The sequence below is a fragment of the Ursus maritimus genome, unplaced genomic scaffold, assembly GCF_017311325.1.
Source record: "Ursus maritimus isolate PB19 unplaced genomic scaffold, ASM1731132v1 scaffold_7, whole genome shotgun sequence".
Classification (NCBI taxonomy): domain Eukaryota; kingdom Metazoa; phylum Chordata; class Mammalia; order Carnivora; family Ursidae; genus Ursus; species Ursus maritimus.
Genome location: NW_024426885.1, coordinates 55547842 through 55573990, shown reverse-complemented (window position 1 = coordinate 55573990; position 26149 = coordinate 55547842). Strand labels below are relative to the sequence as shown.

Genomic DNA, 26149 nt, shown 5'->3' with positions numbered 1-26149 from the left:
CTGGGGCGGGGGTGGGGGTGGGGGTGGCTGTTTTGTTCCTTCCCTTTGCAAAGCTTTCTTTCTCCACCCAGCCCCTGCACCTCAGCTTATGAATGGGCTTAGGTGTGACATGCAAATCCAGAGTGACACAGCAATTTTCCCCACACCAGGCTGGGCCTGGCCTTCCTGCCCAATTCAGGGCCCCTGATGAGCCGTTCCTGGCCCTGGGTACAAGGGAGCCGGTGGGGTGGAGGTTGTTCCAGCTCTGGCTGCATTCACACCCACTTTCTCCTTCCTCCATCTGTCCATCTCTTTGCTCCCAATGCCCATTGGCAAGAAGTATGATTTATCTGTTTCGGCTTTCTCTGCACCCCTGGCCATTTTGGGGCTCCTCTTCTCCCAGTTTCACACTTTGGGGTGAAAGGGAGCCGAGAAAACAAAAACCCCAAACAACCCAGTGACACTGTAAGAAGCATCTGTGAATTCTACTTAAGTTTCTTTAAAGGGAACGAAAACAATCCAAGCCCTTTTGGTCTGGCCAGTGGGGATTGCCTTGTGTCCCCCAAGGGGGCTGCATCCCACCGAGGCTGGGTTGGTGGTGCTCTGGGGCCTGGTTATCGGAAGGGTGGCCCTGCCGGCGCATTAGAAATGCGGAGTCTCAGGCCCCACCCCAGACCTCCCAAATCAGCATCTCCATCTTAACAAGCTCCCCAGGTGATGGGGGTGCAGATTAAAATATCTGGGCGAAGTCTGCCATGGTTAGTTGGTTGGTTTTACGTTTTCTAGGCCACTCACTGAGACAGGGCCGATGGCCACGGGCTTGGATGTCGTGGCGACTGAAACTGCTATAAAGTTTTAGACGCTTCCTCTCAGGGCCCGTACTCAGCTCCTCGGGGACGAGGACAGCAAACAGTTGGTGGCGCCACCCCAGTCCTGGCGGGGCCGCAGCCTGGGCAGTGCAGGGGCGGAAAGCACAGCCGAGCCGCTGGGAACCGTGTGTCAGAATGCGTGTGCGCAGAGTGTGCACATCCAGAGAAATGTCCCTCTTCTCAGAAGCATCAGGATTGCAAAGAGGGCTGTGACATCAAAGTGGCGAGGCATCATCATCTTTAGAAAGGCACCACCGACGTGCTCGGGACACTGGCTTTCCCTGAGCTGACTGTGGGCTTCATTCTGAAACATGGGAGAATGGACCGGCCGGTACAGTGCGTGACTGTGTTCGATCCGTACAGACAGGCGGACAGCCGTGGTGTGATGGTAGACAGGCCCCAGTGTAGTGTATGAATATGCATGTGTGTATAAGGTTGTGTGTGTGTAATTCTCTGTGTGTGTATGTCTGTAGAGAGAAAGAGAAATATCCTTCCAATCTGAATATTGCCTAAACTTTTGCCATGAAGACATATCTCTTTGTTGTCAGACCGTCTTCTGTTAAAGTAAACGGAGCCCTGCCTGGGCAGGTAAACATGCGAGGCTCTTGATAATGACGTCCTGGTATAAAGTAAGTGAATCAGGCGCTCTCTGGGTAGTTTAACTCTGAGTTGACTCCTTTTCTATTTCAAGGTTTTCCTGGACAACAGTAGTAAAGCAAAGCTGTTGCTTTATTCGTCTCAAAAAGGTACCCCCTCTCTGTGGAGTCCCGGGCCTCAGGCCCTCCCCACGACCCCAGGCCCGGCAGCTCAGCCGTTCATTGCCTGCCTCGTGTGTTGCAGGGACCGGCAGCAACGCCTGCTACATGGAGGAAATGAAGAATGTCGAGACGCTGGAGGGGAATGACGGGCGCATGTGTATCAACATGGAGTGGGGTGCCTTTGGGGACAACGGGTGTCTAGATGATATCAGAACACTCTATGACAGACTGGTGGATGAATATTCTCTAAACGCTGGGAAACAAAGGTAACTCTGCCTGGTGGACGAGGACACGTATGGGAGTCAGGATGGTGAGGGTGGAAGGCTGTGTTCTGCCTGTTAAAATAGAAGTTTCTAGTAGAAGTGGAGTCGGACAGAGGCTTAGAGACTAGTCCCCCAGATGGCCTCCTGACCTTTGCTTTTGGCTCAAGGAGAGCAGAGAACCAGGAGGATGGGCCCTCCCGCCATCATACACGTGGGCCCAGGTTGAGGTCCTGGCCAGGTACCTCTTCCGCCCAGGAGTCTGCCCAGAGGACAGGGTGGCAGCGGCCACAGCACTTCCCTCAGTGACCGTGTTCATTCTGGAACATTCTGTTTTTTCCACTGCTCTATGTTTCTTCCCCCTCAGACTAATAGAAACCTCTCAGTCAGCAGGTTTTTGTTTTGTTTGGTGGAAGTAAAACGCACTTGACCTGCGGTTGTCAGAGGACACGGTGACTTAAGATGTGGCTAGCAAGGGCTTCTGTTCCTCGTCCCCCAGCCTTCTGCACCACCTCATGGCTGTTTGCAGCCTGGGCCCCAGACACCCTGCCTGAGATGGCAGTGTCTGTCCTCCCTGCAGACAGACAGAGGATTCCTTGTCTTGGGCTCCCAGCACTCAGGCCATCCTCTGCCGTCACCGGGGTGGGTTGGTCTGAGCCGTGTCCCCAGGAGCAGCAAGAAGCACTGGGGGGACCGCACCTCCCAAATAAGCTTTGTTCCCCAGCCACCCTCAAGATCTCTGCCTTTTCCAGATACACCTGCACTGTTATTTACTTAATGGTTTTCTCCAAGTCAGCTTCTATTTTTGACTTAAATTTAACAGGGGAGAAACAGGGGAAACCAGTATTATTGTAAACAGATGATAATCATAAAATGAATATAGCGAAGATGGGCATCCCTTGAGTCTGGCTCCTGTTCCCTGCGAGAGGCTCTGAGCAAGGACCCCGTTGGTTGGCAGGGAGGCGGCAGGTGCTGGGAGGGGGTAGAGTCCCATCGGTACCGCACCAAGCTGGTGTCCTTGACGGTGTGAGGACAGGATGGGAACCAGTAATAACAGTGCAATCTCATGTTTTGTTTTCTGTGGAGCGCCTGGAATCTTTTGGAGGGTCCAGTGGACTCTTCCCAGCCTGGGGCCCCTGGGACGTGAGCGTGGTGAGGGCAGGAGTGAGAAAACCCAGGAACAGGTCGCCCTCAGTAGCCCAGCAGCTATCTGAACCCTCCAGCCTGGGGGGCTTCCTCGCCGTGCTGGGGGCTTGACCAATATTCTGGGCTTTTTCAGAACCTTCCAGAAATCTAGTGGGAAGCTTCCCCTCATTGTCTTCTTGTCCCCTTAAGACTCAGACCAGTTGTTTGCTTATTCTGCAGATATTTACTGAGCACTTGATTGAGAGCCTGGCGCTGGGCCGAGTTAGACCCTGGGCCTCAAAGCTGAGCGGGACATAGGTTCCAGCCTCTCCAGGCTTCTGCTGCTAGGGCAAGAGAGGCAGTATGCCTGTGTGCCTTGTGATGGGCAACAGAGGGTGTATGGGAGCCTGAGAGAGGCAGGTAGAACCCGATCAGTGGGAGGAGGACAGGCCTCTTGGAAGAGAGTTTTGAGCGGAGAGCCACGGTAGGGTTCTGCTGGGCCAAGGCAGGAGGGAGCTGGTCCAGCAGTTAGATGTGAGTGCTGGGGATGTCGCTTCTGATCCTGGGGAGGGTTAAGGATCCCTTCCTGGCCTCCCTCTGCTCTGCTGAAGAGCCCAGGGCTGGGTGTGCAGGCTGGTGATGCCCCCCAGGGGCAGGAAAACGTCCGGGGCTACCGGGAGACCAAAGGCTTCACCCAGACACCAGCCCGTGCTCCTGTTGCAGGTACGAGAAGATGATTAGCGGTATGTACCTGGGTGAGATCGTCCGCAACATCTTGATCGACTTCACCAAGAAGGGCTTCCTCTTCCGAGGGCAGATCTCTGAGACGCTGAAGACCCGGGGCATCTTTCAGACCAAATACCTTTCCCAGATTGAGAGGTGAGTGATGAGGGGCGCCCCGCAGGTCGGCGAGAGGTCCGTGTGGTTGGCGGGGGGCGGGGGGGTCGTGATGGGCCTGGACGCACCCCCCTGGACATTTGTCATTTGTGAGGGTTCCCCCTCTGGAGTGTGGGCCCTGAGCAGCTACAAACTGGAGTCAGAATTTTATTGTAAATGATTTTCCTTCATTCTTTACGTCGGAGCCTCATGTGTTTGTTGGGAGTCAGGTGTATAGGTGGTAAGGACTCCATTTCAGGATAAAGGTGCATCACAGATACTTGTGTGGAAGGGCGCCGAGTCCCGTAGGGCCAAGAGCCGTAGGTCTAGTCCCGCCCGTGCTCATCTGAAAGGCAGCCTGGGATCGGGCCGCGTGGTCTCCCAGGAAGTGCGCCCCACGGCAAGTTGCTTTGTCTCCATCCCGTTTCCTCGTGCGCATTGATCGCTTCCTCCCTGCCTTTGCCGTCGTCCCTGGTGAGCTGCGAGAGGAGGTGCAGGGTGCTCTGCAGAAGCAAAAACGGCCTTGTTTTTAGGATGGTGGTAAAAGCTGGGCGCCTGGCCGGCTTGGTCGGTAGAGCATGCAGCTCCTGATCTCAGGGTTGTGAGTTCGAGCCCCGTGCTGGGTGTAGAGGTTACTTAAAAAAAATAACATCTTAAAAAATAGATAAATTAATAAAAATAAACTAATAAACATTGTTTTGGCAGAAGGAAGCCCCCACAATCCTACTCATGGTAAATACGGTGGTTTGGGGCTGGTCGCCTGGCATCAGCTCCCAGGCTGCTCTGCGGGGCCCCACTTCATCCCGCCTTCTGGCTTTTGTCCACCGCAGTGACCGATTAGCGCTGCTCCAGGTCCGGGCCATCCTCCAGCAGCTGGGCCTGAACAGCACCTGTGACGACAGTATCCTGGTCAAGACTGTGTGCGGGGTGGTGTCCAAGAGGGCCGCGCAGCTGTGTGGTGCGGGCATGGCTGCCGTGGTGGATAAGATCCGAGAGAACAGAGGGCTGGACCACCTCAACGTGACTGTGGGGGTGGACGGAACACTCTACAAGCTTCATCCGCAGTGAGTGGGGCTTCCGCTTGGATGGGCAGGGCGTCCTGGGCTGTTGAGGTCCCTTGATGGGTTATGGGACACCAGGCTGTGAGTCGCACCAGGAGAATTCCTCACCAGGACACAGCTGCGCGTTCAGGGACTGGGCCTTGTCTGGGAGCAGCTGATGAGCTGCTCTGAAGTTTAACTGAGATCCTTGGAGAGGAGTGGCTTCACTTGGTTCAGCTCACACCAGTGGCATCGATGGCCCTCTCCCCAGTCCTCCTGAGCCCCCCTTAGGTCAGGCAGAGTCTGAGGGAAGGGTGGGTGTGCCCTTACCCATCCGCCTGGGTAGCTGCAGCCTGGCCGGGAGGCTGTGTTTGGTGAGTGGGGAGAGGGAGTGAAGGACGGAGGGAGGAGGATGCGTTGTCTTGTTCACCTGCTAAATCAGTTTCTCAAGAGGCTCGCAAGGCAGGAAGAGGGGTGGGGAGTGGCCTCCTTATGGGCAAGGGTCTGACACTCTGTGCTTAAGGAGGATATTTGGCCCCACCTGCCCTTTCATTGACCACATATCCCAAAGCTTGGCTCTTATGAATAGAGTGACCCTATTATTTACTGTCTAAGCTGGGGTGCTTTTGCCAGTGAAGAGAGTGCCGCTGATAATTAACACTGGGACCATCCCTGGTAAACTGGGCCATAATGTCACTCTCCTGAAAAGCCGCCTCACCCAAATCAGCGTAGGCATCAGCTGCTTACCTCACGGCCATGGCTGGGGAGGGAGCCAGCTGCCCTGCTCCTGTCTCTCCGCCTTCATAGCTGTCCTCTTTGTCACCTGGGGCAGCACGCTGGCGTGGCTGGGAGCTAGGTTTTGGAGCCATACACACTTGGATCCAATCCCTGCACCGGCATTTGGAAGCTGTGCCCAGGTGCTCAGCGGCCAAGTGTCCTCTTCCTCACGGGCTGACGGCCGCGGGCAGGACGGGGAGTTGGGATAGAAGGTGTGGGCCAGGCTCTCGCAGGGCTCTGACGTCAGTGTCCCCTCTGAGAGCTCCGCTGCCCTGAGCTGCTGCAGCCTGGCCCTGTCTCACTGCCAGCACACAGCGTGGGAACCTAGAGTCACCGGTCACTGAGGGATTCTCTCTCCCCAGGGGCCTGCTGCTCTTGGCTTTGGAGGCCAGGTGTTGGCCATGGACGGTGACGGGCTGGGGATCTCAGGGGGCCGCAGCTGAACTGACCTGGTGCTGGGCCACACCCAGGCCCTAGCACCCTTCTTGGTATCCGGTCCCCCAGACGCCTCGGGCTCGGGAATGGGTGTGTCTGAGTGCGTTATTCCTGACCCGATCCTGATAAACCGTCCAGTCTCTTCTATTTGGATTCTCAGCTCTTCCTCCCTGCCGAAAACTGGGGCTGTAGGATCGGCAGCAGATCTGGTGTCCCCCCAACCCTTCTCAAGCAGCCCGTCCCATCTTGGCTGTCCCCTGTCATCAGGGTCCTGAGGTGTCCTTGCGTGGGCCCGGCGTCTCTTCTCTTCTTCTCCACTTACCCTCCCCCTCTGTGTGTTGTCTTTCTCAGCTTCTCCAGAATCATGTACCAAACCGTGAAGGAACTGTCACCAAAATGTAACGTGTCCTTCCTCCTGTCCGAAGACGGTAGCGGCAAGGGGGCCGCCCTCATCACGGCGGTGGGCGTCCGGCTCCGGGAAGAGACGAGCAGCTAAGGGTACCGGCCCCCCGGCCTGCTGCCCCTCCGGCACGTCTCTCTAAGGGCGGCCACCCCCGTCCCTCCCAGCGAGCTGGGCCGGGAGCCACCGGGGCCAGAGCCCGCCACCGCCACAGCGGGGAGGGGACGCAAGCCAACTAATGGCGCATAACGTAGGGTACAAAATAGAGCGTGTGCTGTCGATAATCCCTCCCCACTCCGGCCCCTCCTCACCTGCCCTGCCACTCTGCATGGTCCGATTTCAACCTGGTCGTCTGCTCCCCACGTGTGAAGTTTAGTGGTGCCCATTTCCAGTTTCTGCATTCGTCCGACAGATTATTTATTGGCCCAAGATGAAAAGTCACGCCATCTGACAGGCCTTATGGGCCTCCGCAGCCCGTCCTTGGGGACACAGCCCCCGTGTGAAATGTATTATCACCAGCAGACACTGCCGGGACTCCTCCTCCCAGGGGCATCTTAGCGGCTTCCTCCCATCCCAGCCCCCACTGCTGTCTGGCGTCCCGAGGTTCCCACCGAGACGTGTCCATGCCACTGAATCGTGTGTCCGTGGAACTGGTCCGAGCCACGTTGTGACAGTCTTGCCTTCTGTCTGTCTTGGGGGTGGGGGGAGGTGGGCAGTTCTGCGGGAAAGTGTCTTGTCTCCATTTGGGTAAAAGGAACGAAACCAACAAACAGTACCCTCAGTGGAATTCCCCATTGCTTTTGTGAGCCATGTTGTATGACCTAGTAAACTTTGTACCAATTCAAATGCCCCGAGTGATGCCTGCTGGCTGGAGGGGGGGGGGCATGTGGGGATGTGGTGAACACCAAGCCCTGGGGAGTCTGGGTTGGGGGGAGAGTTTGAAACGAAGCCCCCGCCCTTGTTTAGTACCATAACTTCTCTGTTCTCTGCAGAGTGTCACCGAACTAGCCTCTTGCCTTGTTTTCCAGCTCCCGGCCGGCCGGTTCCCTGCTGGAGCCGCGGGGTCCCCCCCACCAGCACCTCTAAGAAGGTAAAGCGGTGGAAGGCCTCTGGGCTCCCAGGGGCTGTTTGGGTTTAATGAGAAGACAGCGCCGCATTGGCTGTCCCCACCACCGTCCCCAAGTAGACACTTCATCACCGTCCGCCAACTCCAAGGGAACAGAGGGCGTAGACCCCTGCTCTAACACGGATGGAGCAGGTCGTCCTCTCCCATTCCGTAGGAAACCGCTCCTCAGCTGACCCTTTCATCCCTACCCCACCTCAACCCTGAGCCTGCTGTTCCCGCCACGGGAACAGCTCCCCCATCAGCCTGTGCGGTTTAAGGCCGGAGTCCCTCAACTGGGCACCGGCATCTCCGTGGGGAACACACATAGCATTAAACTCTCCCGCTGCACAGTTACCGTGCCACGTGGTTCTTCTGGAGGGGCGATGGGGCGTGCAGGGGGAGGCGGCGAGCAGGGAGAGGTGCATCCTTGGGGTGGACCAGGCCAGGCCTGGAGCTCTCTGGGAGTCGAGATGGTTGGCGTTCCCTGCCCGCCACCTTCTCGCTGCTGGAGTGAGAGTGACCACCGCTGCCCGCCCCCTGAGACACCCGTGTAACACGGCCGGCTTGGTGGGGATACAGATCACGCCCGCTGGTTATTCAGCACTTCATGCTCGTTCCTAGGCCTCACTTCGGTCTTCCTCGCAGCATCCCTGTGAGGCAGTTTTGCCACTGGGAGAAGAAGAGGCGGATGGTCAGAGTGACTTGTCCGAGGCAACACAGCTGAGGCTCCTGTTGACTCTTACCCACCACCATCTACCTTGAGCTGGGTCTGAGCTCAGATGCCAAAGCGGAGAAGCACCAGGTCGACTCACAGGTGCAGGGCTTTGCAAAATAAGCAGCTCTCTCCCTGTGTCTTTAGCCTGGTAATAAATCAGTACCATGGCTGGGTGCTGTCCGCTGGTGTGTTCTGTTTGGTTTAACCAATGTTTATAAAAATGGGAGCCAAAATAACAAGTCCGGAAATCTCACAAATTTGGATTTCTGGTGTGTCTTGAAAGATCTGGAAGGTCTGGCAACGGTGGGCGCCCATTACCTCATGACATTTGTCCAGAGCTGGTCAGCTGCTGTCTGCTTTGGATGCATGCACCCTGCAGTTCCCACTGCTCCCTGTGACCCCAGCGCTGGGAGTCAGTCATTAAGCCGTATGTCCCGGGAAGGCATCTGAGCTTGCAGCTCCTGGATTGGATACGTGTTAGCGCACACTGTCTTCTTGGACTCACTGGCTGCTGTGAAGCCCTGTCAGAGGGGTGGCGGGGCCCTCTTAGAGTTAGCATCCTGCACCTGCAGAGCTCCTGGCCCCAGGCTGTTTTTCCATGGATGTGCCAAAGGCTGCGGCACAGGTCAAACTTTCAGACCTGGACCCTCAACTGGCTACTTCTTCAAGGATGCCAGGCACGAGGCTTCAGGGTTCAGTAGGTACCCCATCCTGGGCACCCCTGGCCTGCCCATTGGTAGCGTGAGAGGGGGCCGTATCCCCAGCCATGAAAAAAGTCTCTTTAGTGTGACACCTGTTGACCCTCACAGAAAGGGATGGAGTATAGGTCAGCTCAATCTTATCCTCTTCTGTCGGCGTGACCCACGGACAGCAACGGAAAGCAAGCCGGAATCCAGAGCGAAACCTAGGAGATGGAGGGTCACCTTGAGCAGAGGGGTGAGGGGGACATTCTGGGAACTGCCCATGGCAGCCCCCACCCCCACCCCGCCGCTAGGAGCCAGTTTCCCTCCAAAGGAAAGTCATCCTCTCACCCCTGTCTGTCATTGTTCATTGTTCCTGAGTGGATTTGAGTTTTGGAAACACCCAGAAGGAATCTGGAGCTAAATCTAGTGATTGAAGTGGGTGATTAAGCCTAATTAGACCACTTGTTATTACAGACAGAAAGAAACCAAATACAACTTAAATAACAGATTTTCTTGTTTGGCTTGTTAACTGGCTTCTAAAGGAGTATTCTAGAGGAGTCTTAAGAAGTTTGGGCTTTGGCAGTGTAGGGCAGAGTAAGGATGCTCTCCCAAGGGGGCTGCTTTGAAAGAAATCATGCACAGGAACTACTACATTTTGGTCTATTTGCTTAAAAATTAGCTCTCCCCTTGGCCGGACTAAAGGTAAATTAGAAGGGGAAGCAGGTGGCAGTGGAGGAAATGGGCTGCGAGAAAAACACTGGCTTGTCAGGAGCAGAGATCAAGGGGACCCTGGGCGACAGCCGCTCGTCTGTTCCCAGGAGTCGCAGGGGTCCATATTCCAGAAGAGCAGGCCTGACTTTGGGTCCTCACCTTGCAGCTCTACAAGACTCCATGGTGCGGCCCAGCAAATGCCTCTCTTGTGGGAACTTCGTGGCCTCTGCCCCTTCCGCTCACATTCAGCATGCCCCCCGCCGCAGTCTGTCCCCCCCACCCAGCCATCCCCATCTCGGTTCCTAACAACTGGCAACTCCGTCCTTCCAGCTGCTCAGGCCTAGAACCTGCGAGTCATTCTCAACTTCTCACACATGCCACCTCCCCTCCATCAGGTTCTGTTGGCTCCACCTTAGGAATAGTTCGACTCTGACCACCTCTCACCCCAGTCTGAACCCCTCTCCACCTCTCACCGTCATCCCTGCAACAGCCTCCCCATGCCCCTGCTTCCCTGCTCGCCCCACCGCTGTGGTCCAGTGCCAACGCACCGCAGACAGATTGTCTTAAAAGGGAAGTCAGAGTATGCGTCTCCTAACTCAGCTCCGCTGGACTCCTGGTGTCCGAGTACCGGCCCAAGGCCTTACCTTGACCTCAGGACCCTTGCCTCGGCTGTTCCCTCTGCGTGGAGTCTTTCCCCACACAGCCGCAGGGCCCTTTCAATCATCTTTGCTCAAAAGAATCCTCAATAAGGCCAACCCTGGCCATCCTGTAAAATTGCTCCCCCACTGTCCACTCCCCCCACCCCCAGCACTTCCTGTCCTTCCAGCCCCGGCTCTGGTTTTCCTTTCTTCCGTAGACCTTACCACCTAATACACTGTGATTCATCCACTCCTGACACTTGCTTATTGTTGGTCTCCTCCCTAGAATGTCAGCTCCCCGAGGAAAGAAATTGCTTTTGGTCGCTGGGGTATCCTAGGTGCTTGGAACAGTGCTGGGCACAGGGAGCCACTTGGGAGTGGCTGTTCTGAGTGAGTGAAGCCTCCTTCCAGGAGCGTCAGACCAGCGTTAGAGCCAGAGTCACCAACTACTGGAGATTCTGAAGTTATTTCAGAAATGTAGAGCCTGAGGACTTGCTCAGACTCTCAGGGACTGTGTCGTTGGGTAGCGGGAGCATGACCAATGCACAGACCGGGAGTGCTGGGGCCCTGTCTCTGATGTGATGGTTCCTGGGTCCAACTTCTAGAAGCTGCATCAAGAGAAAGGTGTGATGTGGGGTCAAGGTTACAGACCTTGGAGATCGTGGAATCCTGGCTCCACCGCTTGCTGTGTGAGTTTGAGTCTTCCTTTCTGGGGCTCAGTTTCCTCATCTGTAAAATGGGGATAACACCTCCCTTCCTCCTATTCATCTACTTCTTACCTCTCAGGAGACAATGGAGGGTTCTGGCACCCGTTAAACAATTAAAAAAAAAAAATCACAATTCTCTCACTTCCTTTTGGCCTGCCCCAGGTGGCTGGGATATCTGAGCAACGAAGACCCTAGTGGCATCATGAGTGGCCTGAACACGTGGACACGCGGCTGATGAAAGGCATGAACACGGAGGCCCACGGCCAACTTTACCCTCATCACGCTGTCTTACAGAGACCAGCACTCGGTGTCCACTTCTCATCTCCTCTTACCTGACCCCCCTTCAGGGTTTTCTGAGGCCAAACTGCCTGCTCTGTGAGCAGGACCCCCGGGTGCTGGGCTCTTGCCTGGGTCACCACCTTCCACCTCTCCAGGTGCCCCAGAGCAAAAGCCAACCTCCTGGGGGATTCCAATGCTCCGGAATTACCGGGCAGGGACAACCAGGTGTGTCTGAGGGAGGAGTGAGAGCTTGGTTCCTTCCTCCCTGGCGGTCTCTGCCAAGGTCACTCCTCAGCCGCCCCAGAAATCCCCCTGGCAGCAGGAAATGCCCTCTGATCTCCCTAGGGAGCTTCATACTGCTGGGGTTGGCGCTGTTCACCTGGCTCAAGCAAACGTCTCATCGCAGGAAGCTCTCATAATGGCAGGACAGGAAGTCCCGCCCTCCTTTACCCACCTTCTTCCTTTCTCCCTCTCTGTCTGCCCTTCGGCCTCTCTCTGACCTTCCTCCTCCCTCCATCTTCTATCCCTCTCTCCTCTCTTCTCCTGGTCCTAGATGTAGCCCCTGAAGAGAGAGCAGGAGCAGATGGACGTGAGAACTGTGGCCTGGGCAACAGCACAGGCTTTGGGGAGGACGAGGGGCTCAAGCCAGGCCCAGACCAGAGTGAGGATTGTGCTGTGGGCTCAGCGTGGGGACGGCCAACCCGTGCGGGGCTGGGGAGCACAGGCGCAGACTGTGCGGGGGAGCCCAGCTGGGGCCAGGCCGTGGGTCCCTGAGGGCCGAGGAGAGGGGCTGGGATGAGGGCTCACCTGTGGTTGAGGCAGCAGTAGATGATGGGGTTGTACATGGTGGAGCTCATGGCCAGCCAGAAGAGCGCCAGGTACACCTGCTGGATGAACTTGTGGTAGTAGATGTCCTCCTGGAAGCTGCCCAGGATGAAGTAGAAGTGGTAGGGCAGCCAGCAGATGGCAAATGTCACCACCACCAGCACCATGGTCTTCACGAACTGGGCCGGGAGAGGCGCAGGTCACACCTCAGCCTGGAAGCACCACACCCCAATCCTCCAAGGGTGGCGGCAGGGTGCCCCTCATGGCAGCCTGGGTAGCCCTCAGTCCCCTGGAGCATACGCAGCCTTGACTCCTGGGCCCCGCCTCTCTGCCCACACTGCTGTTCTTTCTTCCAAGTCCTCACTCCTTGAAGCCCAGCTCGGTGGCCACCTCATCTGGCAGGTGTCCCGGATCCCTTCCCTCAGAGCAGCTCCCCTCCCTGGAGAGGGGGTGAGCTCCTAACCCTATCCTTGGGGGTTCCCCTATGCCAGCTAGGGGTTCCCAGGCGCCCCTCTCCCTGGGATCTGTGTCTGCCATAGCCCTTCTCTCCGTAGGTAGTGAGACTCTCGTCGGGCATCCCAGTCTCTGCCCAAGAGCCAGCTCCCTGACCTTTCCCCCCTCAAGCCTGGTCTCTGCAGGCCCTCCTGAGCACCGCCCTGTAGCCCATGAGGAATGGAGGGCAAGCTCTTCCTGAGGAGGGACACTCAGACAGTGTCCCATATCCAACTACCTCCCTGAATTGCCCTATGAAAAACGTCCAGTAGCAGACATGAAGCCAAGACGGTGACCTGATACTTGGTGGGATTAACCATCACCTCCCCTGGACACCTACCAGGAAGGGGGCCGGTGAAGATAAGCTTTGAGTAGGGGAGAGTGGAGGAGGTCCAAATCATAGAATTCTGTTTCAGGACCCTTGGGGGCCCCTGAATGGCAGCGAGGAGGGGGGACACTGGCACTTGGGAGGGACACTGAAGGCAGACTGGCCGCAGCTGGACTCCAGTCCAGTCTCCCTGACCCCGGATGGGAGGTCTGCTGCTCCAGCATTTGAGAATTCTCTTAAGATTCTATACGGGAGCCTCCCGTGGTTCTGCAGGACTTCTTAAATTCAACACTCCAATTACTCAAAGAGTCCAAGATTTTGAGAATCAATCATTCTAAGATTCTTGGGGGTATCTGAAATTCTGTGGAGTTTTAGGATTCTCTGATTCTTGTAACACTCTGGGGAAGTTCCTTTAACTTCGCATTTGGCCAAAGGTCAAAGGCCAAAGGCAAGTCTGTCTTCCTGGGAAGAATGAACTCAGACTCTGGCCAGGGACTTGGGACAAGGGCAAATTAGGGTGAATCCTGTCCCCTACCGCGGGCTTCGAGCCCGGAAGGGCGGCGCCCCGAGGCGGGGCCCGAAGCGCCCCGCCCCCGCCGAGCCCCGCCCCCGCCGCGCCGGCTCCCGGCGCCCACCTTCCTCTTGGCCCGCAGGTGGCGCAGGCTGGCGCCGTGCATCTGGTGCCTGGGAACCTCGCGTCTCCAGAGCGTGAGGCCGATGACAGTGTAGGCGAGGAGCATGACCACGAGAGGCAGCACGTAGATGAGGGCGATCACCACGAGGTGGTACCTGGAGGGAGAGCCAAGGGCCTGGGCACGGGACGGCCTGGGAGCGACTTCCGCATCCGCCAGCGCTCAGTCCCCCGACCCTGCGCGCGCCCCTGATCCAACTCCGGCCGACCACCCGGGCCACCTCCCAAGGCCTTGACTTAACTTAAAGAAGAAAAAGGAGGGACAACATTGGCTAGCATATATGCCCAAAGAGGGCTTCCCCTGCTGCAAAAGGGACATCGCTTTATCTCTGCGTTCCTCCAGGAGATAGACAAATACTACCAAAAAAGGAAATAGGAATGAAAAAGTTAACCGAATAATACATTTGTTCAACATTTAAAATGCCATTAAACACAAAGGAGGAAGTAAAATTACTTATTCCATTCTCACCAACAATAACTGGAATATTTTCTTCCGAGTCCTGTGTTTATGTGGTGTGTCTGTGTACACGTGCCTTAGATAGATTCGATATATAATCTGTAGCTGTGTCTGTGTGCAGACATAGATTTTCTGGAGTTGACACGGCTGCATCCTGCCCCGACATCCTTAGGAGGGAGCAGGCCCGTGGCAACAGTGCCGCACTGTTCAGGATATTGGTCATGTCTTCCTGGCCGTCAGCATTCGGTTGGGAACACGGCTGATGTCAGCAGGCTTTCTCTTTAACCACCTTCGAGCAAGCGGCCCAGAATACGCTGCCGGTTACTCATCTAAGCCTGTGCACGACACTCTGGATGGCGTGGAGCAGTTTCTTTTCCTTTTGGAAAGATGGTGTAAAGGAGATACGCGCTGCCCCTTCTGGTTTCTGAGCTATGCTGCGGCTCCTCTCCGACAGGGCCCAGGTCGGAGCACCTTGTGAATGGGCCTGAGACCCGTGTCCCTGTCACGTGACCTTTTTCTAGGAGCGCTGAAGTGTACCCAAAGCCCCCACCCCCATGACCTGTGTGCCAGCCTTGCTGGGCTCCTTCTCAAGAGGTGCTGCCACCCAGAGGGAGGGGGACAGGTGGCTCCAGCAAATGTCTTCCCTAAAGCTGTGTTTAGAATTCAGCTTGCTTGCTCTTTGGGCAGGTATGCTAATTACAAAAGGTTTGGGGGAAGGGGTGGTCCTAGACACCCAGATCCTCTTCTAGTCCTACTGTGGAGCAGGTGAGGGCAGGGAGGAGCAGCGAATGCCAGGCCCCTCTCACTTTCCCTTCATTGTAAGGTCACAGAGTGTCTGAGCTAGACAGACCTTGAGGATCAGCAGGGCCACCTGTCTCGGTGTCTGGAGGGGAAAACTGAGGCTCAGAGAGGTGCAGAAAGTGTGTGACATATGAAACAGCTCTGGAGATTTAATCAACACTCAAACGATTTCCCTTCTAGTGAAGGCCAGCTCTGTGAGGTCAGAACTGAGTTCTTGTTCAGGCTCTCATTTCAAAGTGTGACCTCAGCCAAGTCTGACCTCTCGCTGGTCTGTTTCCCCATTTGTAAAACGAGGAGGTAATCCCTAAGATCCTTCCCAAGTACGAGTGAACATCTTGATGTTGCCTCATTCTTTCCGTGGGATAGGAATTCACTCTGGGCTAGGTTCCTACGCTGAAGGGAGCACCAGGGAGCCCTGGAGATCACCTTCTGGGTCCACCAAAAATCAGGACTGCCTCCTCTCAGAGCCTGGGCTTTTTTTGTATTTTGATTTTGGGGGGTCTATGTGCATTTTCCTGGACAGCGCATCTGTAATTTCATCAGACGCCTACACACCCAGGATGGGAGCCTGTGAGGCTGCAGCCCCCAATCTAAAGCTCAGAAGTCCCTCCACCGAGAACAAATGACACATTTGCACACAGAAAACCAGGCTTTCCCCAAATCCTCACAGAATTCTAGGTAACACCAAAGCATCCCCTTCCTACCTCACGTGTGCCCTCCTGTTTTTCCTTGGTGCCTGAATCAGGGTTGGAACTCACCATCCCCACGGAGCCGGCGCAGGGTCCCCAGAATTATCACTGGTCCCCCTCCCAGGGAGAAACGCCGGTATTAAGGTGGAGAAACACTGCCGCCCAGTGGTCAGTCCCAAAATACCGTGCTCTCCACCCCTCCCCGAGCCTTCCCTACATGGACGCTGGCCTTGGAGCAGCCAGACCTCGGAGCAGCGTGGGTACAGAGGGAGGGCAGACACCGCAGGCAGAGCCCGCCCTCAAACCTCATCAGCCCCCAGGAACAGGCTTCTCAGGCTTCTTCCCAAGCACTGAAGGCCACACAGGGAGGCCCTCTTCGGCCGGTGCTCGCGGCAGACGGAGACGGGGGTGGGGGGTGGGGGGTGGGGGTGGACGTTGGGGGAGGGCTGTTCAAGGAGGCGGGGCTGTGTTGCCGTGGAGACCTGGCAGCCCTGCGCGCGGAGCGGGCACAGCCTCCAGCCTCCCGCCCCTGGGCCTCTGTTGGACCAGATCGGCCACCTCCAGGTTGGCTCTCGTTTGTCCCCTACTTAACCTACCACACACTGGGTGCCCGTTCCGGGCCAGGCGCGGCGCTACCGGCTCACAGACGTGTCTCACGCTGGCTCCCAGCAACCCCCCAGCAAGTGCTCTAATCCCCAGCTGAGAGAGGAGCCAAAGCGACGGAGCAGGGTCCTCCGGCCAGCAGGAGGCAGAGCAGGACCCCCTCCCAACTGCCGCCTCCCACGCCTCAGCCGGCGCTTCACCCTCTGCTAAGCGGCCAGGCCGCGCGTGGGGATCCGGAAGGCAGAACGTAGCAACCCGAGGCCCGGAAAGGAAAAGGACTTACCCAGGGTCACACAATGGCTGGCCCATGCCTGAGTTCTTCTGCCTGCTCCCCCGGCCCACGGTGCCCTCTCCGCGCGAGGCGGGCACCAGCCAGCTTCCAGAACACATCCTCGGCTCTGTCACCTGCCCTTTCTTTCCGCCTCAATACCCTGACCCTCTGTGGCCTGCGCATGTGCAGTGCCGTCCCCCAACCACGCGGCCACACATTTCCACGCACCTGTGTGCGCACACACGTCCACGAACATGCCCCCGGACTCACGCACACGGAGACACACGTGGGTGCAGCCTGGCCGCACAGTAGCGCCCCTGGCACGTCCTTATCGGAGTCGCGGGGTGGCGCGGAAGTGGGGGGCTCCGGGGCAGCACTGCCCAGATTTCAGCCCTGGCGTCACCACCTACCAGCTGTGGGACCTTGGGCGTATTACTTAGTTTCTAGTGCTTCGGCTTCCTCATCTGAAAAAGGGGAATAATAAGACAGGCGTGCCCCATAGTGTCGGGAGAATTGAATGGCTTCGTGTGTGTAAAGCCTGACTCCCGGAAGTGCTAAGTGTCACTTGGCGTGCACGTGGACTCACATAATCCCAAACAGCCTCACAGACGCACGTGCACAGCCGCATGCATATGCACAAGCACACACATTCTCGGCCGTATCCACCTGCACACACGTGTGCACACACACTCACGCTCCCCACCCCCAAGCCTTACAAAAGGAGCATCTTGCCGCCGTTGTCTTCGGGCCAGACCACCACGCACTTGGTGGCGCCCTCGTCCACGGTGACGGCGGAGTAGAAGCACTGGGGGAAGGCGAGCGCCACGGCCAGCAGCCAGATGCCAGCAATCACCGCTTTGGTGCAGGGGGCCGAGAGCCGTGGCTGGAAGGGGTGGACGATGGCCACGTACCTGTGAGCAGAGAGCTGTGTGAGTGCTGGGCCCCCTCCCACCAGAGCAAAGCCTTCCCCTTCTCCCCCACCCTGTAGCCCCATTCCCCCATCCCCCCACCGCTGCTGGGGACCTGCCCAGAGCCACCTGGGCTGGCGACCCTCCCACAGTCCCAAGCACTCTAGCTCGAGACCCCAGGCCCGGCCCCACCTCACTGCCTCCCTGTGACACGAGAGACTGGTGTGGCCACGCTGGAAGTCCACTCAGGACATTTGCCTGCAGCTCAGCCCAGCCGAGCCCCTTGGCCCCATGCCGGCCCCTCTTCTGCTCAGAAACCTTCGCACAACCTGACAGGCTCCCGGACAAAGCCCAGATCAGCACTGCCCCCGGCTTTCTGCAGTGGTGGAAATGCTCTCTGTATGCCCTGTCCTGTTCAGGATCCACTAACCACATGTGGCTACGAACACTGGAAGCGTGGCTGATAGGACTGAAGAACTGAATTGTGAATTTCAATTAATTTAAATGTAAATAGACACATGGCTCTAGTTACATTATCAGACAGAGCCTTTAAAGGCCTTTGAGGCCCTCTGCGCATGGCCAGCACACTTTCCTGCCCTCTGTGTCATGGCTTCCTGCGACTTCCCTGGCTCTCTCTGGTCAAAGACAGCCCTGCCTGTGTGACCCTCTGTGGGGGCATTTCTTCCCCCTCTGCCTGGAATTTCTCCTTCCATTCTGGATTCATTAAAGTCCAAGTGAAAGGCCACCTCTTCCAAGAAGTTTTCTGGAAGCAAGCTTGTCTCCTCAGCTCCCGCCTCTCTCTGAAAACCTGTGGGGATTTGGGCTGCTGTTTGGCACCCTGGTGCCTGGTGGCCGAGCATCTCAGGCAAGGGTTGGTCTCTCCATTTCCTGCCCCAGGAGACAGAGGCTTGGAGAAGAGGAAGAATCAGCTTGGAAGAGGCAGCACTGGCTCTGAACCAAGCTGTGGAGCTTGCCTCCGCCCCCAGGACGTCCGAAGCCTCTGTGGGAATGTCCTGCAGCCTGACGGGGCTGCGGCCTCATGGGTCAGGGCCCCGACCGGGGACGGGAGAGCTGGGGGAGCCGCCTGCATCCAAGGTCAAAGATCCAAAGAGCTCCATCCACCAAAGACACGGGGCCCCACCTGTGCCCCCATACGGCCTCTACTGTGCTGTGCTGTGTGACCTGGGGCTTTGGTTGCCGCCTCTGAAGAGGGAGGGGTTGGGGCTAGATCGGGGCCTCTCTTCGTGTCATGGGACCTGTTGGCCAGCCAGTGAAGCCCATGGGCCCTCCTCAGAATACGGTTTTTACGGACTAAATTACATAAGATTAGAAAGACAACCAGTTATACTGAAATACAGTTATCAAAATATAAAATAAGGGTGCCTGGGTGACTTAATCAGTTAAGCGTCCGGCTCTTGGTTTTGGCTCAGGTCATGATCTCAGGATCATGAGATCGAGCCCCATGTGGGGCTCTGCGCTCAGCTTGGAGTCTGCTTCAGCTTCTCTCTTCCTCTCCCTCCCACTCACTCTCTCTCTGTTTCTCAAATAAATAACATTATATATATATGTGTGTGTGTGTGTGTGTGTTAAAATTACATATATATATTAGATTTGGGGCATAGCAACACCCACACTTCTTTATCAACCCACTAAACAACAAGATCTAGCAGCCCGTCTGGAACCCACGGTAGGTTAAGTAGTGATGGCTGCTGGCGATACTTGGAGATTTCTGCACAGCAGGGCTATCTGTGATTTCTTTTGGTGACGTCATCCCAGGTGCTGCTGGAAACCCGGCAAAACGTGGTGTGCTGCCTCCGTTTGTAATTGTGATCTTTCACCCCCACAGAAGCTCACGACCCCTGGGATTTCGGTGCACAGTTTGTGGCCAAGGACTAGATGATTGTTGGCCCCCTCCCTCCTCTCCCCAAGATACTGACCTCCTTCCATTACCGTGGCTGGGCCCGGGGCCAGTTCCACCCCCGGCAGCCTGGACCCTGGCTGAGGGTGTCAGCGGGACAAGAGGAGAGGCCACTTTCCTCAGCGGCCCCCTCCCTGCCGATGAGGGGTCGACTTGGGGCTTGGGCTCCCTTGCTGTTCTAGGAGGTGGGGTGGGAAAGAGGAGAGCTTCTCTTCTTACCCTGTTAGTGGAGGGGCAGGTTGGGATTTTGGATTCATACTGATCGAAATTTGAATCCTGCCTTCGCTACGTTCCAGCAGTAGAGTCTTGAGCAAACAACCTAAGCCCCTTGAGCTTCTCTTTCCTCTTCTGTGAAGCAGGCTGACAGTCATTCGTGGCCCCATGGCTGGTGTGCAAAGGCAGCGAGAGGCTGGAGAAGTGCCCGCAGGCTGCCGGGATTAGGATTCGGAAGCATGGTTATTCCCGTGTATTTATTTCCTTTAAATTCCCCAGAAGAGGGGGGGTGATCCCACACCCTGTCTAGCCCTACAAGCTGCCCCCACCCTGAGACACAGCCTGGTTCCTTGGGCCCCCCGGGCCTCCCTGATATCTTCCCACAGCACTCATGTCCTCAAAATACAATGTACCACTTCTTCTTCATGTGTTTATTATTTAAATTCTCACCAGGGCAGGTGTCTTTATCTGTTTTTCTCCCCAGGGCCCAGAACAGCATCTGTACGTAGTGGGCATGGAACATTGGAATGAAGAAATGAATGGAAGAGTTCTCACTATTGCCGCCCCGGTCTCTGAGCACCATCCTCTCACCTGGATTATTATTGAGCTGCCTCCTGCCTGGTCTCCTGGCCCCCACCCCGCCCTCTCCAGTCCATATATACCCCCCCCCTTAAAATGGAAGTTCCATGAAGCCTGATCTCAAGGACTATTTCTCCCACTGGTATATATTCCTCATATTCCTCAGTGCCTGAAACAGAGGGAACACTCAAATATTTGTTGAATAAATGCAAAGAAAATGTTGGTGGACTTGCAGAAACATCCGGGGTACTGAGGTGCTTTTGGAGGGGTAGGGGTTGTGTCCAGATGATGAGGGGCATGCCCCTTACTGAGAGCAGAGAGGTCTGGGGTCTGGGCCCCTGGTCCTGCCCCTGAACTGCTGGTGATCCTGCATGTCTCGAGCCTCAGTTGCCCCGGGTACAAAATCAGAAGCGTCGCCCAGACAAATGGTTTTCGAACTTCTCTTTTCATTTTTAATTGGTAGAAATACATTTCTCAAATGAAATACTCAGGAAAACTCCATAGAAAAACAGCCCAGAGCAGAGAAGCCAGCTGCTACGTGTTGTTGGGCAACTGGCAGGGGGGAGGGGGGGATAGAGACTGGGGGGGAGGGGGACAGTGGGGGACAGCGGGGCTCACGCCGCCTCAAACCATCCTGACAAGGGGCCTGTGTCTCCGAGGGTCCCAGGCCCATCCCACGTCCCACACACACCAGGTGTCTTTCTGTGTCCCTTTTCGTTACTGTCTGTCTCTACCAGACTCCCCCAGGGTCACACAGTCCCCTTCTGAGTCCAAACTGGGCCCCGCCTACCCCAACCAGCTTCAAAAGGACTTCAAATGGCTCCACTGATCCCTGAACCCCCTGAGAACAGCATCAGGAAAATAACTGGACCCATTACAATTATACGGTAACTTGCATGCAATATGAAATCCCCTCCATATCATCTTTCTAGAAATAGGAAAAGAATTTAAGCAATTTTCTTGTAATAAAAGAAAGACACCAAAAAAAGATCAGCTTCAGAGAAGAACATTCCAGAAGGTCCCTAAACACAGCCGTTCTCTCCCTACAGCCTTGAACAACCATTAGTGCCAAGTTCTTCTTACGTCTAGCCTTAACTTTGCCTGCTTTGGTTCCACCGCCTCCCGTCTTCCAGAGGCATACTTCTGGGTCACAATCCGGCTGGGAGGCAATTTCCTGAGATCTACCCTTAACTTGCTACGTGACTGCAGGCACGTTACCAGCCCGGTCTGAGCCCCAACAAAGCGAGACAGTTTCCCCCGGCTTCCCCACGGCCCCCTCTTGCCTGTCCGCGGCGATGGCGGTCATGGAGTAGATGCTGACGAACATGGCCGTGATGGGGAAGAGGTTCTGGAAGTGGCAGAAGGCACGGCCAAAGTACCAGATGTTGTGGCTGGCGTAGACGAAATTGAAGGCGGCGTTGAAGGCGGCCATGCAGAGGTCAGCCAGGGCCAGGTTGACAATGAAGTAATTGGTGACCGTGCGCATTCTTTGGTGGGCCAGAATGATCCAGATGACCGTGGCATTGCCCGTCACGGCCACCAACACCAGGGCCAGGTAGGCGGTGGCCCACAGAGTCAGCTGCCAGCCGGGCATGGAGAAGGCTGTGATGCCCGTGGTGTTGCTCTCAAGGCTGGACGAGATGTTGGTGTCGGTCACAACAGCACGGGCCCCCATGGGTGCCTCTGGGTCCGGGACAAGCATCCTGACTCCTCGCTCCTCCTGAGCCCTGGTGCCCTGCCCAGATGTGCTTCAGAAGAGAAATCCTCTTGGGTGCGGGAGTATGGGGTGGGGAGCAGGTGCAAAGCCAGGCCCTCAGGGGAGACGGCGGGGGGGCACTCCCGTCTCGAGTGTAGATGAAGGGGGCTGAGCAGAGCGCCAGGTCCAGAGCTCTTCGCCCTTCAGACTCTCGTGTCCTGGCCAGACTTCTCACATGTCCCATGGAAATCTAGAATCCAAGACACAGTTTCAGAGCAGGAAACATCCTTGTAAATCATTAGTCAGCGACTTCCCTGCAGAAGTGAAGAGCAGATTCCAAGAGGGGACGTGCCCAGCCCAGGTCACTCAGTAAGTGGGTGACAAACCAGGACTCAGACCCAGGTCCCTCCATTCTGGAAACGTTCTGGGTCAGAAGAGCACACAGCAGCAAACTTTAGATTCCTCTGGTCAATGGCACAGCGAGCTTCGCTCCAGGCTTTGGGGTGCAGGCGGGGCTGTGGTCTGGGAGGCGCTCACCATTCTGCCAACTGCCAGCCCTGGAGCCGTGGCCTTCCCTGCTGCTCCCCCGGGCGGGGTGGTGAGGGCCTTGTCAGGGGTGCTGCTTGCTCACGAGGTTCAACTTTAGCTCCCGCCCCTTGTCCCACCCCCTGCTTGGATGGCCCAGCCTCGTCTCTCGAGAACAGCTTTAGGACTGGGTGCCAGGGCAGGGAGAGACCGGGGGAAACAGAGGGCGCGGGGATGGGGGCTGGCATGGAGGCACAGTCCGGAGGGGGCAGGCTTACACTCGGCCAGCCCAGGCCGGGAGCTACACCTAGAAGGTGATGACGAGCACACGTGGGGAGCCGGGCTGGCTTTGAGAGTGTCCTGTGACTGCAGGCGAGCCTCTTAAGGTCACCGAACTTTGGCTTTGTCATCTGAACACAGGACACATACGGTGCACATCTCATGGTGTGTTTGTGAGTTTTAAACGAGATAATGCACACAGAGTCTAGTTAGCACGGGGTGGGGGGGGCGGGGGCTGGTGCCTAAAAAGCACGACAGAGAGTTGTGGCCCCAGAGGGGCCCCAGAGACAGCTCAGGGCTCGGCAGCAGGGAGAAGACAGAACTCAAAGCGCTTCTGGCAAGTTCTCGGATGATGCTGATGCTGCTGGTCCAGGGACCTCACTCCCTTAGGACAAGGATGGGGGCTCGCTGCCTCTTCTGTGAACCCCAGAAAGGCCTGGGGGTTCTGCTCTGGGTTTGTCCGCAGGTGTCTGTTCTTGGTCATCCGCTCTGTGCCTGTGGTGCGGGGGTGGGGGTACCACGGGGATGCCGTGTCTGAGGGACCGGGTGTGGCTGACGCATGGAAGCGCACGCACCCTGGTGCACCATGCACACCTGTGGGGGTACGGTCCCTGAAGGTGGGCAGTCTCGGCAGGGCAGCGTGGCCCCCCATGACAGCAGAGGGGGCTCTCATTCACCAGCAGGGCTGGCCCTGCGGTGCGGCTGCGCCAAGCGTGTGTGGTCGTGGGGGAACCAGTCTTGCCCCTTGAGGGTCCCTACTCCTCGCGTGGGCGCGTACGCTGCGGGGCCCGCCCAGCGTCGGCTCCGGACAGGCCAGGGGGCAGAGGCCTGTTCCCTCTCTGGGGCCGGCCAGCACCCTCCTCACGTCTGTCCCTGGCAGACAGGCCTCTGCCTTTGATCTCTCTCGGCGATGGCAGCAGCACCCTCTCAGTTTTGGGGGCTTGTTTCTGTCTCATTTGTCTCTTTGCTGTTCTGCCTCTTGCTGCCGGGCAGCCAGAATTTGTTGAGCCTCAGGGGCAAACACAGTGCCGGGCTGGGGCCCTGAGAGCACGTCACCAGTTGCAGAAGTCCCAAAGCGGTACCTGGTCCTCCTCCCATGACCGCCTGCACCTTACACGTATATGGCGGGGATTCGATCTTGGAGCTGTTAAATCTAAGGGTGTTCATTTCCCCTAGATCCCGCGCTCTCGCAGCTTGGCCCCTGTGAGCTTGCTGCTGGGAGCGGGCCTGACGAGTCCATCGCTAGGCAAGCATCTTGAAGGCTAGGCTTTGTTAAAATAGGAGAAGATCTCCAAGGTCCTTTAGCTCCTCTGACACATGAAGCCTCCAGTTTGCTCCTGGCGGTTTGTGTAGGGGAAGGACGCATTGGGGGAAAGGCTGCCCATGGGTTCTGGCCGCTCGGCGGAGCTGATGGTGCAGGTTGGGTACCTGGCGGGCAACTCGGATTCCGACTTTAGAGGTAGGGCGTGCACAGGGTGTTAGAGGGCTCCTCGGGATCCACACCTGGGGAAGTGGGGAAGGGAAGCGGAGCGGGTGGGGGAGGCGCTGAGCTGAGATGCAGTAGGATGGCAGCCTAGGACAACCCTGCTGGGCCGGTCGCTCTGAACTGGAGTGGCCCTTTGGCGTTGCCTTGCGCTGGGCAACAGTGGCCAGGCAGCCATCCCTGCCCGTAGGCTTCCCGATGAAGGGGTGAGAACTTGGACAAGGCAGCTCTCTGCAACCGAGACGATGGCTGAGGCGGGTGACAGCTGACAGTCTGCAGAGAGCATGCCAGTGGCTCGCAGGGGTCTGGGAAGCACAGGACCATGTCCCCCATGGTGGAACAACAGCCTCTCCCGGGACATGGGGCGTGTGCTCTGAGTCAGTGCTCCTTGTGCTTCGTGCTACCTGGCTGGAGGCTTGAAGGCTGGAGGTGGGAAAGGAATTACTTTCCTGGGGCGTCTGGAGGAGAAGAAGGTGAGATGGACAGCTGCGGGGATGAGGCAAGTGGATGGGACAGAAAAGGGGGTTCCAGGCAGCGATGTGGGCTGGACACCCTTTCAACAGTGTCTGAGAGATGCCATTGGAAGTCCCCTCACCATGTCTTCAGCCTGGAGACTGTGCTGGGCTTTGGCCACCTGGTCATGACTCCAGCAGGTCACATGCAGCAGCACGGGACATTAGTGGGTCAGGTCATTGTGGGTCATCTAGGCAGCCCGGGTTCACCTGGACCGGGCAGAATGAGGACGGCAATGACAAGGCAGTGAGCTGTTGATTCAGCTAAGTGAATCGGGTTTGCAAGCCCAGCCTTCATTCTGAGACTAGCCCTTCCTGCTTGGGGACTAAAATGTCCTTTCTTTTATGAAATAATGTGATGGCAGATGGCAGGTGTTAGGCTGCTTTTCCTGTTTCTCCAAAATTCCTTACTCAGTGGAATAAAATCTTGGTGACCTCTATGGTTCCATCAGTTACGTTTTTGATTTTCTTCTTGGTCCAGGAAATTCAAAGAGGATCCCCAATCTAGTTCCTCATTTGGGGAAGAGGCTGGGAGCCCCAAGAGGGGAAGACTTGCCCCAGACCCCATTGCCTGGGAGGTGGGTCCCCGCCCTGATTGCCTGTCTCTGGCACAGCCTCCACTGGCCTCCTACCTCCTGTCTCAAGGCCTATGGTCAGCTCCCTGTCACATGGGTGGCCTGGATTGTGTCTTGTGTCCAGTGTCTAGTAGAGGGGCCAGCCCATCGTAGGGGCCCTAGGAATGTTAGTTGAATGAAAATGATGAATTAAATTTAAAATAGACTCAGGGCTGAGGGTTGAAGAATCCTATCTATCTATCTATCATCTATCTATTATCTATCTATCTATCTATCTATCTATCTATCTATCTATCTATCATCTATCATCTATCTGTCTCTCATCTATCTGTCTCTCCTCTCTTGCTGTCTAGCATATACAAACATAGATATGAAAGCCTTAAACTAATGGTATGAACACTCATGTGGGCTTTGAGGCAACTTTGAGTGGGTGGGGCAGTGTAATGCTTGGCAATCCACACCAAGTGGGGGCTCCCTAAATGTCTGGTGAATTCGTGAATAACGAATACCGAAAAAAGGTTTAAAAAAATCACTGTGTCGGGGATGAAGGGAGTAACATTCTTATTTTCACAGGATCTGAACTTCAGATGGAAAGAACATGTCTTCGTAGCTCAGGCTGGGCTTTGGGAGGCATCAGGGTCTTCATAGGATTGACTCCTCTTGGATAGCTGCCCTTTGTCCAGAAAGCAGAGGGTCCCAGGCTGGCCCCTTTAGGAGATGAGCTCTGTCCCTGCTGCTCCCTGGTCTGTGCACCAGCGGCCCAGAATCTGGGACTTCAGCTGGGAGAGGGAGAGCTGGCTTCTGCCAAGAGCACGGGCTGGAGCTGACACTTTCTTTAAACACCGTGAGTGTGTGCTGGGGCAGTGCCCTGTCCTGAAAGCCTGAGGTTTATCTAGCGGGGGAAGAGAGGCCGCCAGTGTTTACATCTGCTGTGGTCCTGGTGTACA

The 26149-nt window shown here is 56.5% G+C and overlaps 2 protein-coding genes across 3 annotated transcripts in view; one reads left to right on the top strand and one right to left on the bottom strand.

Annotated features, from left to right (window-relative positions):
* Positions 1-7365, top strand: part of HK1 (hexokinase 1) — a 63277-nt gene extending 55912 nt beyond the window's left edge. For both annotated transcript variants that reach the window (XM_040624044.1, XM_040624045.1), the window contains 4 exons: positions 1689-1872; positions 3715-3870; positions 4698-4931; positions 6471-7365. In XM_040624044.1, the coding sequence (XP_040479978.1) occupies positions 1689-1872; positions 3715-3870; positions 4698-4931; positions 6471-6615 (719 nt within the window). In that variant the 3' untranslated portion in view covers positions 6616-7365. The remainder of the gene's footprint in view (positions 1-1688; positions 1873-3714; positions 3871-4697; positions 4932-6470) is intronic.
* Positions 7366-8089: 724 nt separating this feature from the next.
* On the bottom strand, positions 8090-21807 carry TACR2 (tachykinin receptor 2). The gene is made up of 5 exons (XM_040624046.1): positions 21416-21807; positions 17231-17425; positions 13638-13791; positions 12165-12361; positions 8090-9243 (listed from the first exon to the last, which is right to left on the bottom strand). Exons 1-5 carry the CDS (start codon positions 21805-21807, stop codon positions 9027-9029), a joined length of 1155 nt encoding a protein of 384 aa, XP_040479980.1. The 3' UTR covers positions 8090-9026.
* Between the last annotated feature and the right edge of the window lie 4342 nt (positions 21808-26149).